Here is a 16302-nt window from a genome sequence, read left to right as displayed (position 1 = left end):
CCACCCTATTACTTTTCCTCTGGGCTGCTGCTGCTGCACACAACAGTAGATTAACCACTCTGGTTATTTGGAGGGGTTAACCTGAATTTGGCTGTGACAGCTGTCTAGCATCTCTATGAGACCACTTCCTTATTAAGCTGCCTCTTTGCGCTCTGTCACTTCTCTTCAGTTGTCCTTGAGGCTAAAGGAATTAGGTTTATAATAGTCTTCCTTTGACTTTGAGAATGACACATTTCAGAACATTCTTGGAAGCAGATTTTGCATGTGTGCAAATTACATTCCCCATTGCAAGTTTGCGATGAGGAATATCAGAGGACAGGGATTTAATTGAGCCTAAATTTCACCACCTTCAGTGACTAAGAGGAACACAACAGGTTGTGGGAAGGCGGCGGAACCACTTGAAAAAACAACCACCTGCCTCTCCCATACACTCCACCTGCCTCTCCCATAGTCTCCACCATGCCTTTGTTATCTGCCTGTCCATCAAGTTTGCACAGACAATATAATTTTTTAGCTGGACACATCCCACCTCTGACTCACAGACTTTGTTTTCTGATGTGTCACACACACCAAGGAAAGTTCTGATAATTGCAAATCACTGGACAGGATAACTGAAAGCTTCTTCTTTTTTTTTTTCTTTTTTTTTTTTTTTTAAAGCTGTACAGGTCTCAGTTTGAATCTAAAAGTATTTCAGCCTTATGTGTCCACGTTGATGACTAATATAGTTGTTCGATTTGTTTTGTACATTTCTTAGTTTAGAATTATTGTGCATTTGTCAGCCCCTTCATCCATCCTGACAGCACCAGGATTTGTTCACTTACATTTTTTGCAAACATATTGTTGTACTCTGAGATTTTACATTGTATAGTAAAGTTGTGATGATCCTTAACATTTGATTCCAACATGCTCAAGTATATACAGTGTCTCAATCATCATTCTGTATGCAATAAAAAAAAAAGCCCAACTTGCTCAGGCTTGTCATTGATGAAGCAGCTCAGCTTCCTCCGATTGTGCAAGAAATCACATACCCCTTGCAAGACTTCTTAGATCAGAGACCGCTGTGGAATGTTTAAAAGTCATTGTGATACAGAAGTTGTCCTCAAGTTGCTGCAAAATAAGACACTTTCTGTGCAATTGGCTAAACAAACAGGCAGGCAATCTTTTTCTTAATAACAGGTAAAATGTGAACCAGAGAATTATAACAGATAAATTGTACTTTGTGGATGCGTTCATATCATTAATAGCATTTTATTCCTTCACATAGTAGATCAATAAACAACTGTACTGGCAATGTAAAGACACAATGCTTACCCACTAAATGGTTCTTGATTTTGCAGTTGTAAATATGTCAAGAGTCATGCTCTGTACCTCATACATGAGATGGGACATGTCCACATCTTTGATCTTCTGGGATTAAAACCATCTTTAGTAGCAGTATTTCAGGGTTCTGTATCTCATATCTGAGAATGTTTCTCATAAACTGCTTATGGCTGACAGGTATGGACGCACACAGTCTGATCTAATCACTGAGTAACATAACTAGTCAGATTGTGTCTGACGAAACATGTTTGTTCTCCCCCCCTCAGTCATAATGCATTAATTCATCATTTTTGTTTGATTTTTCATCACATCTCTAGAGCGCTATGGCTGCAGTTAATGGTTCTATTCTTCACTGATGATTTTGACAATACATTTTCCAATTGATTAGTTGGTAGCTTTAAAAAAAAAAAAGTTGGTAATAAGACACCAGAGCCTAAAGTCTGCTTTGTCCAATTACCCAAAACAAAGAAAACCCTTCATATTTTAGAAGCAGGAAGATTTTATTTTTTAATTTTTACTGAATGTTATTAACAAATTAATGTTAAACTCATTATTTCTTAATTAATTAATTATGATTCAATTAACGGAATTAATTCAACTTACAATGGTTGTTTGAGCACTTAAATTAAGTCAGTTTTTAGAAAAACAGTATCTGGTATGAGGTTTATTTTTTTGCAAAAGCATCATGGAACTGAGTCAATCAACTAAATTGTTTAGTTGGTTCACAGAAAATGAATCAGCAGCTGCTTTGATAGTTGTTAAAGTCAATTTTATCAAACAATATCTAGTTCCAGCTTTTCAGTTGTGAGAATTTGTTTTTTCTATATCTTGTTTGAAAGTGAATCAATAATGTGGGGATTTGGACTGTTAATCAGTAAAAAAAAAGAAAAAGCTATTTGAGGATGGCAACTTTTTGCAATTTTTTTTTTAACCTGATTAGACCAAATAGTTAATCATTTCATCTGAAAAATATTTGGTCACTTAATTGGTTGTGAAAATGTTTGGTTGCAGCTTGACATTCAGGCTGCTCTTTAGTAAGCAGGATAGCCGCTATAAGATATCAGACCCAAGACATACGGAAACTACAGACCTTCCAGGTGTTATAATTCTGTGGGGAATGTAGAAACGAAGAGGCATAATTTTTATTCACTAGAGATCAGTGTGGGCACAGTTAGATATGCTGGCAGAGAAATTGTGTGTGATTATCGTGTGATTTTTAGCTTGAGTAACTAATTAGAGAGGTTGAGCTGGAATACAGTGACAACCTGAATACTACCCATCGACACAGCTGTGAAACCACTTCCCCAGGTTTCTATGAAAAGAGAACAAGTTACATTTCCTGGCTTTTGTCACCACACAGTTGTTCCACTTATTATGTATTTGTCCCAATTACTCATGCTTTGATGCATCTCAGTATACTGTACTCAGAGATACAAGAACAGCCATCCCCCAGCTCATTGAGCCCTGTGATCGAATCCCCTTGTGAGCCTCGTTCTCCCCTGTTTACCAACCAAACAGCCAATCAGGAAAATCAAAGTGCTCTTTGCTTTCACTTGTGCAGGAAGCTGGAGCGAAGCAGAATGCCAAGCAGCACAGAGCAGCACAGCTGCTTGGCCATGTGCAGAGAAAACCCAGATAAATTACATGGTTTACAGGGGCTGGTTTCTCATGGTGGGATTGGGATATCTTCTCTATTAGTGGCTTTACTTAGCTGTACTATGCAAACATACATGGCCAATGTAGAGGGAAACAAGTTGATATCTGCATGTAAGGTATGTGGATTACTTAAGAGGGGGTAATCAGTAGTAACATTGCAAGGGTTGATTTTTAAGATTTGTTCAGGGTAGACACATAAAGCAGGGCTCTACCGGTTGCCTGAGCCAATTTTACTTTAAAGAAAAACAACCTTAGTTTTCCTTCTCTAGTCTCACTTCCTATCTGTGATAAAAAAAAAAAAAATTGTAGTCACACTTTGAGATCTACCTGTTGCACTTCCAACCAGCTTCAGTGTAACTAAACAACAAGTCAAAGCCTCTGGACTCCCCAGAATTTTTTTTTCCTTTCACATAAAACTAGGAAGCAAGACTTGCTACATATCATTATTAAGGCTGTTTTCATTTCCTACGGGGTTGTAAAACAATATTTTCCAAACCGCATCACTTAATTAACCACATTACTGTGCATCTTTGCACATCATGAATTCCAGTTGGACATCAACAACTCTGGATCATTAAATTTCATCATAAATAACTATCATTATATCATCAGTGATGTTAGAGAGGATTCAGCCATTCAGCCACTGTGTGTTTTATTGAAAAGTAAAACAAAGCTGAATGTACTGTTGCGAATATTTCCCAGTGCCCTCGCCTCTCCTCCTAATGATTCCAATACCTATTTGTCCAGATGTTGGAGCCACAAAACAATAGGTTGTTCAGTTTCCTGTTTACCTGCAGAGATTTTTATATCCAGTACATGTTTTATCAATTTCATTTTCAATAACCTTCAAATTGGATTTTGTATATAAAGTTATGTATATAAAGCACCATTACCTCACCTCGACAGGAAATCCGCCATTTTGAATTTAGTCACCATTTTTGGTGATTCGCACATGTTGTACTTTAACAAACTCCTCCTAGGGATTTTGTCGGACCGACTTGAATTTTGTTCTGTGCAGTTAACATGTTTGGGATTAAACGTTATCAAAAGATTTTGTTTTTCTCGATGCGTCACTTGGCAGCCAATTTGAAGGTCTCGCCATGAAACTACAAGTTGCTTTAAATCTTATGTACATGGACTGACCTTCTCCAAACATCACAGGTATGATAACAGCCCTGCCCTGAAGACACCTGTGGGTTAATATTCACTCATAATCATAGCACCCCCTGGTGGCAACTGGAAATAACACTTTTCATACTTTCACACACTACGTTGAGCTAGTTGATCACATGAACCTAAAGTCAGGATTAGAATAGCATAAACATGTGGTTAGTGACACAGGAAGTTGATGTTTAAGGTCAAAGGATGCTTGAAACCTCACGAAATGTGTCACATACATTCGGCGTGGTGAGACGATACATCTGATATGTTGGGGGTTTTTTTGCAAGTGGGCGTGGCCAAACGGCTCGCCAGCGACCCCAAAACTGCAGCCCTGGCACCTAATTTCACCTACATGCCATGACACAGAAAGTTGATGTTTGAGGTCAAAGGATGTTGAAACCTCACGAAACGTGTCACATATACATTCGGCGTGGTGAGACGATACATCTGATATGTGTTTTGCGAGTGGGCGTGGCCAAACGGCTCGCCAGCGCCCCCAAAACTGCAGCCCAGGCACCTAGTTTCACCTACATGCACCAAATTTGTTGGACATGTGTATCACACCAAGATATACCGAAAAGTCTCTTGGCATCATGAATTTGTTTTCGTCGATTGGTGTGACCGTGTTGTGGCGGCCATTTTGAGCGTCTCGCCATGAACCTACAACTGACTGTAACTTTTACGCACATATTCCGATCTTCCTCAAACATTACATCTTTGATAGCAGTCCTGCCCTGAAGACACCTGATAGTAATATTCCGTCATAGTCATAGCGCCCCCTGCTGGAGAAAAAAATGAGACAAAAATAGCAACTTTAAGCGGGGATATGTGGTCCCTCGTGCACTGCACGTTGGGGAGCCGACGCGCAGCGTGCAAGGGCCCGTATGTCAATGCTTGCAGTTTTAATTAGAAATACAGTTTTTGTTGTATTATATCATCTTCTACTTCAGCTGGATCAAGATTGCAATGTGAACTCATCACATTATGGTCCATGTTCCCTCAACAGAGTCACTCAGACACTTTAAAAAAGTGAAAGCTAAATTTCAATGTTTCTCCTGCAACATATTTATGTTAAATTTAGAAAGCATATACAGAATCCCAGTCCTTTATTGTTGCTGTGGGACATTTTTATAGAGGCCTCTCTCATATCTGCTTCCAAAAGGCACCACAACCAAAAGAGGAAGGGGTTTGACGAGGAGGCTATGTATGAAGGAAACAAGCTTCATTTAGAGTTACATGTCATTTCCTGGTTGCTCACTTGACGCTGGGGACAAGAAACAATCGAGTCAGACGCTGGTGCTATTCAGGAGCGATGTGCAGCTGCTGACTGTGGACTACAGTGAAGGCTCATCTGAGACTGGGTTCACGAGAACCTGGCACCCTGCTCAGCCACAAACAATGAGCGATGGACTGGCACATAAGTCAATGCCAGTTGGTAATGTACATTTAACATTAATGCAGCATTAGAAAATAAACTTCTCTTAATAGAGGAAATGTTAGCTACACATTGGACATGCAATGAGTTCTAATAATACAGTCATGGTGCAGCTCTTCTTTTAAAGTGTCCCATGTCAGCCGCAGTAAACATTGCTAATTTGTGACCTATCTATGTGCTTGTTGATTTAGAGGAAGTACCTGATGAATTGTTATACCATGTGCTGTTTTCTGTGTTATTTGTGTACAGTGAGTCAGTCAGTCTGTAGCGACTCATGTCTTCCGTCTCACCACCTGCTTCTGTCTCAAAAATCAGCAGCAGTGGTTACTTGCATACTCAGCTCATCAAAATATTCAGGCTGTTCTGTCACCCAGTACATCAGGGAGCATTTCCACATTTTCTCAGTGTTGTAATTTCATTTGAAACCCCGGTACCCACAAGCAGGGCTACTTGTCTGAATCATCAGGACTTATGAATGATCATCTGGCTTTATATAAAACTAAACATATGTTTTAATAAGTGAAAAGAATTCAGCTTGGAGTTTTTCTCGTGATCTGTGTGACATTTGAATTATTTAGTCTGGTGTGAGATCAAGAGACTGACGTATGGAGGGAAGAGTGGCAGGATATGTTGCACTGCAGAGACTGATTAAAGCTGCGATAACAGCCGTTGTATATAAACATCCTCACTGAAATGAAACCATCTTACATGAGAGCTTATAAAGATGTGCTAATGCAGGAATGTCTGGTTTAAAACGATGACTTGCTTACAGTAAACTAAGGTTAAAGTATGTTTGCTGATGAGTGTACTGAATGTGTGGACTGATAAAAAAAAGAAAGAAAGGTGTTTATTTAGTTTCCTTTAACGTCCTCGTTTAGAAAAAGGAAAGAATTGGCTCATGTGTTCCTCTGTGTGTTGCATATTTTTTGCAACATCCTGTTACAAAAACAGGTCAAAAGGTGTCATCTGTACCATGATCTCAGCAAGAGCGTGTCACAGTTTAATGCTCAATGTTTTCATATCGTGCCAACAACTGAACACAAAGAGCTTGTTTTTTTACCATCTTCATTTTTCACCTCATGTATTCTTTACGTACACTGGGCATGTGGCCAGAGGCTCATGTGACTTTTTCTTCCCCCCTGCAGAAAGATGTGAGCTATCTGCAGCAGTGGCTGGAGGCATTTGTGGCATCCTTTGAGAGGCTCATCGATGTTCAGTCACTGGAGCCACGGAGGTGAGAAGTAACAGACACAAACAATGTAGCCACAACCTCCCCAAAGCAGATTTTAATATTTTTATGCTATGCAGCCCATATTACAATGCCCTTTGGCTCTTTGCTACCTCCTCCTGTCTCTTCACGGCCTCCTTTCCCATCTTCCAGGTTGGAGGAGTGCAGCTCAGAGGTGCCCCTGCTTCCCAGGGAGGTCCTGGTGTTCCTCAGCACCGAGCTGTGGCATAGTGCGCTACACCTCTCCAGCGCCACCGAGCACAACAGCAACACCCCACACCCATTGCTCCTGATCAAGTTCTTCATCATTGTCTGCAGGTGAGGGCACAGCCAACTAATTCTTTATTATCATAATAGCAAACAAAATTAAAGAGCTGTCATAATTAAAGTAGTCTATGAAATCAATTGTAGATGTTGTAATGATAAAAAGCAGCTGACTATCAAATCTCAAATTTGATGGACTGCCTACAAGGAAGTCTGACATATTTCTTTAGGGATAAAGCAATAAAATCCTTATCAATTTCCTTTATTAAACATTCAATCTGTACTAACAACAGAGGCAATGGTGGTTAGGGGAACCAGATAAATCTTTTTAGCCGGGTATTGCAATGCAGATTGTGTAAAGTGGCTGCAACTCAGTGTCAGGATAAGTTCCTTGTGCATTCACTGTATTTGTCCTTTTTTTTTTTTTAAACTTAAGATGGTAGTGTTTGGAAAGCTTTAACTCTCTTAACACTTAATCGTATGAATTTCTCTCTATTTCTAGGAATATGGATAACATTGACCCAGAGAAGAACCCGAGTTTTATTTTCGAAACTATCAAGCTTTTGAATTTCTGCTTGGCGCAGGTAAGGCCATTATAAACAGAACACGGCTCTCTGTGATTTATGACGGGGCTTTGCTGCCCAGCATGCTCAATATATCATGCATGCAAAGATAATGTTGTGCCATATCAACCAACAATGCAGATATGTAACTGTAAACCTGTACAGAGCTAATCTTGTTTATAGTATGTGACATCCTCACCCTGAGATAACACACATAGTTTATATTGAAAAGACAAGTGGGTGTGTAGTTTACCTTCTATTCAATACACTGGAATGCGTTGCGTGTTTAAAGGATGTTAAAGCAGGTGTATCTGTGCTGATGATGAAATAAATGTGTCTCCAAACTGTCCAGTTAAAGAGGGGACAAGGGGAGAAGTCATCTCTGCAGTTGGTGGTGCAGTACGGACTTGTGCTGTGTGAGAGTCTGTTTGACCCTTATCAGACATGGAGGAGACGCCTGGCCGGGTGAGTGTGTGTTGCTTCACCACAGAGATTGCCTTGTCTGAATGTGGGAGGTGGAATTCACACACACAATGACTGAAAGACTATTATATGCATTTAACGTCTTGCCCAACCCTTTTGTGACCTGTTACACCTCATAATGCCTCAAACCTCAGTTGTGCCCACGGAATGAGTGGCAGTCACACACTGATGAGGCTTGGTTTTGTCTGTTACAGGGAGGAGGTGAGCTTGCTGGAGAGGAACAAGTATAAGTTCTCCCCGCTGGCCTTGCCAGAGGAGCTGCCTGCTCTCTTCCATGGTGAGACACTCCCTTTCAGCTGTTCTATCACTCTGATCTCTGTCAAGCTTCACATACCACAATAATCAAACTGTTCCTGCTGCTGAAACACTCGAATTCCCCCTATTAAATCACTGTCTGTAGAAAATATGTTTCTTATATAGGAAAATAAATGGCCAGTGGAGTCGATTAGTATGTTCGCTTTTGGTCAAAAACTCAATTATTCTGCGTCTAATTAGCAGGTCTCAATCACGAGTCCAAGCACTTGTAATAATAGAATCCCATTCAGCGAACACTAATCTATAAACCATTTGGGAAATAAGCCTGGGCAAATTTCAGTATGTCCAGATTTTAGGAGGATTATGCCATAATAGCAAGTTTTAATTGGAAGTTTTAAGGGCTATTTGTGTAATCCCTAACTAATTAGTAGGGCCACGGCTTTTCTTTTTTAAATAACTGAATGCCAGAGAGGACTTTGCAAGGGAGTTTTGCTGAGGCATTGGAGCATACACCTTTTCAATTCTATTGTTTGTGTTTTGGTCATTTACTATACCCTCCTACTTCTGCTCATAGTAGTAGGGGACTGGAGTCAGTCCAAGCGTTCATTAGCAAAACGGAAGGAAGCAATCTGGCTAATCTAATGGCTACAAATTCAGATGTCTTGTTTTATTATATATTTATATTATCACAGCACTGTGTTTGTCTGTCATGTGGTTTAAGTGGTTGCTTGTCTTGCATAACATTGTGTTTTGGTTTGACTCTCCTGACACAGAAAGTCTACAGGAAAGCGAGCAGATCCCTGATCTCCTCACACTCAGATTGGTTCATCTCCAGGGTGCTGTCATCAGTGGAGGAAAGGTCTGCTACTCGATCTGCCCTGTTAATCACTGACTCTGGAGTCTGATAAAACACAACAAGTGCACATTACCACAGATTACAGGGCAGTCAGAGTCACTGTAAACTTGTTTGTATATTCCTTTCAGAAGAATGGCCTTCTCTCCATCAGCCCTCACTCTGTTGAGGACCTCTTCTCTGTTCTGCGAGTATGGTGCTGCCAGACTTCCCCTGAATCCAAAGACACCACACTCCCGCGGCTGACTTTGCATTGCCTGACGGCGATGATCCACCTCCTGCACGGCAGCAGCCCGGTGGAGCGGCAGGTGGAGATCAGGACAATACTAGAGAGCTTCTTCCAGCTCCTCAACTGGAACCGTCCACTTAGCAGTGAGCATCAAGACAGGGAAAGCTGGGAGGACAGCCTGATCTCGCTCCAGAGCCAAATGCTAAGTAAGAGCAAGTCTCGCTGAGTGTAAATCATTCCTTTTTTTATCTCTCTCATTCAGTACAGAGGCAGAAAATCATTTGTCCCTGTGTCTGATAAACATGACAAGACAACATCCCCGTTGTTGTCCATTTTAGCTGCTGTTCCTGAGATCCTGCAGTGCTCTGACAGACCAGTTCTGCAGGCTGTCTTCCTCAACAACAACTGCTTTGAACACATCCTGAGACTCATTCAGAACAGCAAGGTCAGGCTCCTGTCCATCAAAATTGTATCTGTCTGCTCTGTTCACTTTTTACATCTGTCCTTTTGTCAACTAGCCTCCCTCTCAGTCCGTCCCCCCTTTTTTTTTTTTACGTCATGTCTGTTTCCTGTTTTATTTATTGTCAAACCTCCTTCTGTTCCGTCAGGGGTAAATCCCAAGTATGTGCAGTATATGCTTCCCCACATGGCTTTAGTAAAATGTGTCCCCTTGCAGCTGTATGCAGACCAGGATCAAACCTGTCTGATGACTTTTTTGTCTAATTGTCTATCTTTTTGTGCTGTGTGTGTGCCTTCGTGTGTTTGTGTGTCCCGTAGCTCTTTCAGAGCAAAAGGTGTAGGCCGGAGCGTGAGGTTGTGTGTGACCTCACTACGCGTTTACTCACAGAGGTCGAAGTGGACCAGGTACTTTCTACCACTCGGTGTTGCTATTGGTCTGTCAGCAGGAAACTCAGCCCTCTCTCCACTTGTTAACTTCACTGAGCTGTTTAAACAGGAAGCTTTAGGCAGGAAGTCTGGCTTACACTCAATTGTAAACAAAGCAGGTAACATGGTTGTACATGATTATTGCCATCTAAAGATCCTTTTTGATCTGTCATGTCTGTCCATCTCGAATGTCCATTAACAGCAGATTTTGCTGTTAATTTGGGCAATTGTTTGTTCCACTTAAATGTGTTGATTTTATATAACACTCATAATTATAGGCTGAATTCCCTGTTGACAACAGTGGTCAAGAGGAGCATGCTGTATTTTTCACAGTGCATGAAACAGTTGTTTTTCCTTGCATGTCCTTCCTTATTTTTCCTCGTGTTCTAGCCGCTTTGTCGTGTGACTGTTGGTGCTTGTAAAAAAGGACCTGGCTCATGTCCTGGAGTTCAATGTTTCCTAATTTCCAGCAGTAGTTGGGGATTGCCTCAGTTGGGTTTTTTTTGGTGGTTGGCTTTGGTTTTTGCATGCTGGGACCTATCAGTGATCAACAAAGAGGCGATTGTTGGGTGACTGGTACAGCAGTTCACTTACTTTGCTCCAATAATTATGGAGTGAAAAAATGTGCTGTACTTCCTCTTGTACTATACACGTAATCAGAGAAATAAAAACAACTTTGTTCTGTCATTTGGTGAATGGTTTGTGCATAATTTTTCTTTTGGTCAGGTGCATTTGAAATGTGCATCTTTTTTCTCTAGCTTTTGGTGTCAACTCATGATTATGCAAATTTGTAGTTAATAATATCACAATCAACTGCTCCTCCTTATTTTGATATAGGTTTGGGAGAAAGGATCGGACAGTATCACAGTTCATGCGTTGGGAGTCCTCACAGCTATAATGAGTAACTCACCCTCTGCTAAGGTAAGGCCCCTCTTGATCTTCAGTGGTCAAAACGTATAGCCTTCAAACTTCTCTATTTTTTTCCACAATATGTAACATGTATAATGTCAGCACAATTGAGTGTCTGATGAGCACATCTGTTTCCATTCATGTAGCTCATTATATTTCCTTCCAGTATATGGAAGTGTGCCAGCTAGTTATCCCCTGTAGAGCAGGTTTCTCCAGCCTATTTTTCTCTCCCTCCCCCTCAGGAAGTTTTCAAGGAGAGGATTGGCTACTCCCAGCTGTTTGATGTGCTGAAGAGTCAAGGTCAACCCACCAAAAGGCTGTTGCAGGAGCTGATGAACATGGTTGAACACACATTTCCTCATTATCCCCACTGAGTACAGAGATAGTAGAAGTCAGACTGCTCGTATTGATGACCTTGTTACAATTTTAATTGTGTTCGAGCTAATTAACCTGAAAAAATGGATCATTTGACTCTCTATATCTTCCCTCTCTGTCTTCTCTCTAGGCAGTGGAGGGTGAGCATGCCCATGCTCATCACCTTGGCATTAGTAATGACCAGCCGCTGTTGCTGCTCCTGCAGTGGCTGCCTGACCTGTCAGGTCAGAGGGACCTTCAGCTGCTGGTGGCCCAGTGGCTGGCAACTGTATGTGGTGGCTCCTTGTCCTGTCGCACCGTGGCTGTGGAAGCGGGAATGGTGGGGGCTCTGCTGCAGGTGCTCTCCCGACCTCAGAGTCTGGACAGGCAGTGTGCAGACGCCCTGCTGGGCCTCTTGCAGGACTTGGGCTCACTTTGCCTGAGACCAGAGGAGCTGAAGAGTCTACTAAGACTCCTCAGGGTGGATCAGGACAATGGTGCAGTGTCGGGGAGGGTGCACCCCTACTGCACTCGCATTATACGTGTGCTCTCAGCCATGGCAGCCAGAGAAGGCCAGGACAGTGCCTTGCAATATTTTGATCTTACACCCCCCATGGCAGGTATTATGGTGCCCACAGTCCAGCGCTGGCCAGGCAGTGGGTTTGCTTTTCACGCTTGGCTCTGCCTAAACATGGAGTTCCCCTCTTGTTACTCTGAGTTCTCCAACAACAGTAAAGCTCCTGCCAACTGTGGCATGGGAGCTCAGCATGACATGGGAAAAGGACCACGCAGAAAGCAACTCTATAGGTAAAAGTACACGTGTGAATAAAGTTGATCGCAGGCATGTATATTTATGACTTCACAATCTTTGACAGTCTTTTCTTCTGTAAAGTTTTTTCACAGCAAGTGGGACTGGGCTGGAAGCCTTCTTCACCATGGAGGGTGTGCTGGTGGTAGCTGTTTGCACTAAAAAAGACTACATGGCTGTCGCTCTGCCAGAGCACCCACTGGCTGACTCATCCTGGGTGAGTGTGGACACATATAGTTGTACTGTTGGACTTTTTGCCAACATTTGTCCACATTTAGTCAAAATGAAGACGGGTTTGATCGAGGAAAAAGTTACATACATTTTGTAAGTGCTGTTATCTGGGCATGTGATCTTGATCTAAACATTGTAATAAATGGAAGAGACAAATAGTTGTAAAGTTTAAATTAATGCTCTGAACTGTGACTCTCAGACTGTTTTGACTTTCTAAATATAAAAATGTACCTTTATAAATACCAAACTTCGAGCATGAATTTTTTTGACAACATTAAAAATGTTTAATGTTATCCTATTGTCAGCATTCAGTGGCTATAGTCCACATCCCAGGCCGTCGTCCTTTTGGTCAGAACCTGGTCACCATCTACATCGATGGAGAGCAGCGTAAAACTGCTCAGCTTCGCTTTCCCTCTTTCAGTGAGGTAAATGAAAGTATATTCTGACCCTGTCCAACAAATTCTGTTATTACTGAAGGGTTCCTCTCCATCTGTCTAACTTCCCCTGTTTTTTCCCCATGTGAACCTGATCCTGAAGCCTTTTACCTCCTGCTGCATCGGCTCTGCAGGCCACCGGACCACTACCACCACCACCTCCCCCAACCTGCACACATCTTTTTCCTCCACTCCATCACCTGAGTTTGCCTTCCCTGCCCACGCCCCCTCCCTCAACCGTTCCCAGTCTTTCCCAGCCACCTTTGCAGGAGGCCGTTGGGGGTCTGTGGGAGACTCCCCAGTGCACACCATTCCAGCCGGACTGCAGGACACAGAGTGGGGGACACCTACATCTCTGGATGGGCTCCTGGGCACCGCCTTCATCTGCCATGAGTCTCTGCAGCACAACCAGACAAAAGCTCTACATGCTGCTGGTTGGTCATGCCCTGCTGCATTGCAAATGTTCTATACGCATTATAGACCTTGAGAATTTAAGTATTTCAGGATTTAGCTCTTCCAGAATTCATCACACAGTCAAATGTTTAAGAAACCAGCAGTAATGAAAATCACAGTGCCCAAACAGTTTAAGATTAGTCCTGCATACACTGAAAACAGGAGTATTTTGTTTGTATGTATACCGAGTAATGTTTGCATATTTTATGACCCACATTGCTTTCTGCTCCCACAGGCCCTAATCACGTGTCCTTATTCAAAGCGGATGGAGAGTTATCTGATTTTAATGGCAAGCTTCTCCTCTACTACACTCCACAGGTAACCCACTGAACCTCAGGAGAACTCTCAGATTGTATGATATTGCTTTTATTAGGTACATTATAAACAATACCACTATAAACTTTTCTTGTTTACTTGCATGTGTGTGTGTGTGTGTTTATGTATTTTTTTCTGCAGGCCTTTAAGAGTCAGATATGTTTGGATCTGGCTCCCAATCACCAATATGATGGCAGGCTTACAGGACACAGAGTAGTGAACTGGGACATCAAGGTTGGAAATTAAACATTAAGCTCTGTTCCTATATCATTAAAATATTAACTCATCTACAGTTACCAAAGTCCGAATTGTCATAATTTCTTTCAATGTTATGTAATTATGACCTTCATACTATACTGTAAATTAGCTGTACTCCTGTAATACTGATTTATATTGTTTTTCTTTTTTTTTTCTTTTGTCATTAACTTGGTTTTCTATTTCTTACTGCTTTTCTTTGGTTAGGTCTCCTTTCTAATTTTCATTTCTGATTTAAACAGGACTCATGTCGAAGGTTACACAAACCTTGTTTGTGTGAATGATATATTTTTTTTCTTCCTGCAGGATGTTATAAATGTTGTCGGAGGTATTGGGGTTGTGCTGCCCCTGTTCGAGCAGGTATGTGAGGCTGAGCAGGTTTACAACAGCGGTCAGGAGATCTCAGACTTGCTGGGACCAGAGCTCACCTCCCCCAGAGCCCCTGCTGCTATGCTGCTGCCACTGAACAAATCAGCAGGTCAGTTCTTCTTTAGTTCAGATATTTATTTAATTATTTTACTGTACTCTATGTTCACTTCAATCATGGAATCTTATTAATGAAAGGGTTGGCTCACTGAAAATTAAAAAAAATATGATCACTTATGACTCATAATATTTTTGGTTTGTTTGACCAGATTTTAGATTTCAAATTTCAAATCTAATAAAAGTGAATGTCATTTAATTTGTTAATGTCTACAGCATTGAAAAATAATGATTCTTTACCTTGTGGAAGTAGACATTAACAAAATTGTCCCTATGAAATAATTTATGGCGTGTTCTGTATCCAGAGTAGCATGTTTCTGGAAAGATCTGTTGTGATGAAAACATTTACATATAATTTTTCAATGCTGCATTGGGATGGAGGCAGTAATAGTTGTGTACCTTCAACCTTGAGCAAATCTAACAAATTGATCTGCATGTCTAGATACACGAGTTATATGTTGGTCAGAAAACACAGTATGTTAATCATTTTTAAACCTTTTAGTGTCATGAATACACAGTCTTCCTCTGTGTCGTTTTCTCTGGTTCATTTTGTTCAGTTTTATTCCTGTGCTGTCTTAAATGCGATGAATGATTTGTAGAGTAGTTTTTCTGACATTCTGACGAGTGGTAAGTTCATGATGCAAGGACAAACAGGAACTGCTGGACAAACATAGCAAAGATTCTGAAATCAACGCTAATAGGTTAAATGTCAGAAGCAGCGTGGGCATACTTAGCTGCTTGAAGAGTAGCAGTTCAGTGTCTCAGCCCATCTGACTCAGCATAGATTCTAGCATAAACAAATTGAGATAAATGGAACAAACAGTCCAACAGAAGTGAGACAAATAACCTGACATATGACTTGTGACTCATATTGAGATGTGATAACGTCAATGCAGAGCTTTGTAATGCACGAATATGACCGTGGGTAACACGGAAATCTTAAAAGTTGTTTTGTGCATTTTTTTTCTTTCAGAAGGCAGACTAGATAGAAACAGTATTGCTGCCTTTCTGCTGATGGTGAAAAACCTGATTCGTCATCACCCCGTCAATCAGGAGAACCTGCTGCAATGCCATGGGCCAAGCGTCATAGGAGCCATGCTCAGCAAAGTAAGTGCCCTGGACGTTAGGCTGTTCCAGCAAGTGGAAACTAACTGAAGAACTGATTAGCATCTGAAAGAGAATGTTTGACCTTTTCCAATGTATTGCTGCGGTATAATTGCAGTGTGATAAATGGAACAGGAGTGGTTCTTTCACAATGACAGTATCAAAATGCTTGTGTGGGAGAATTTTATGCAGATTGCATGGATGCCAGCTGCACTGTTTGAAAATGTGTTGGAATTCAATAAAATTATACTTAGAGTGAAACAGATTGAAAAATGACACGATAAAGCTAGAGTTAGTTATGATGTAATATCGTCACCCCTTTTTTTCAGTTAACGTTGTACATTTATTTGTAATATCTAAAGTGCTTAGTGGGTCTCATGTAAGTATAGATAGCCATCTTGTTAGGTTTTTGCTGAGTATTTCCACTAGGTGCACGGTAATGTCGGCAATATCAGCTGCATTTCATGCTGAGCTTCTGCAAAGACAAACTTCCGCTGTCTTGCTGATTTTAGAAGCAAAGATCAGGTTGTAGCATTGCAGAGTTGCAACAGTTGTAATTCAATTCAGGTATCTGTAGTACTAGCACTTCTTCAGATTCAACATACAGTATGAGTCATTCAGTGT

At 41.2% G+C, this 16302-nt stretch overlaps 1 protein-coding gene across 2 annotated transcripts in view; it reads left to right on the top strand.

The window, feature by feature from the left end:
- nbeal2 (neurobeachin-like 2) overlaps nucleotides 1-16302 on the top strand; it is a 36088-nt gene that overhangs the window by 1805 nt on the left and 17981 nt on the right. Inside the window, exons 2-20 of one of the 2 annotated variants that reach the window (XM_069142924.1) lie at nucleotides 6718-6806; nucleotides 6954-7118; nucleotides 7567-7648; nucleotides 7980-8092; nucleotides 8305-8387; nucleotides 9139-9224; nucleotides 9350-9653; nucleotides 9786-9892; nucleotides 10225-10311; nucleotides 11170-11253; nucleotides 11484-11582; nucleotides 11747-12402; nucleotides 12488-12620; nucleotides 12940-13059; nucleotides 13172-13502; nucleotides 13757-13839; nucleotides 13978-14070; nucleotides 14398-14569; nucleotides 15548-15681. In XM_069142924.1, coding sequence (XP_068999025.1) covers nucleotides 6718-6806; nucleotides 6954-7118; nucleotides 7567-7648; nucleotides 7980-8092; nucleotides 8305-8387; nucleotides 9139-9224; nucleotides 9350-9653; nucleotides 9786-9892; nucleotides 10225-10311; nucleotides 11170-11253; nucleotides 11484-11582; nucleotides 11747-12402; nucleotides 12488-12620; nucleotides 12940-13059; nucleotides 13172-13502; nucleotides 13757-13839; nucleotides 13978-14070; nucleotides 14398-14569; nucleotides 15548-15681 — 3021 coding nt within the window. The remainder of the gene's footprint in view (nucleotides 1-6717; nucleotides 6807-6953; nucleotides 7119-7566; nucleotides 7649-7979; nucleotides 8093-8304; nucleotides 8388-9138; nucleotides 9225-9349; nucleotides 9654-9785; nucleotides 9893-10224; nucleotides 10312-11169; nucleotides 11254-11483; nucleotides 11583-11746; nucleotides 12403-12487; nucleotides 12621-12939; nucleotides 13060-13171; nucleotides 13503-13756; nucleotides 13840-13977; nucleotides 14071-14397; nucleotides 14570-15547; nucleotides 15682-16302) is intronic. The other variant, XM_069142925.1, reaches the window with a different exon arrangement.

Source organism: Embiotoca jacksoni, unplaced genomic scaffold, assembly GCF_022577435.1.
Source record: "Embiotoca jacksoni isolate LCO1_2020_lvr unplaced genomic scaffold, fEmbJac1.0.p SCAF_11, whole genome shotgun sequence".
Classification (NCBI taxonomy): domain Eukaryota; kingdom Metazoa; phylum Chordata; class Actinopteri; family Embiotocidae; genus Embiotoca; species Embiotoca jacksoni.
This window is presented reverse-complemented; position numbering and strand designations above follow the sequence as displayed.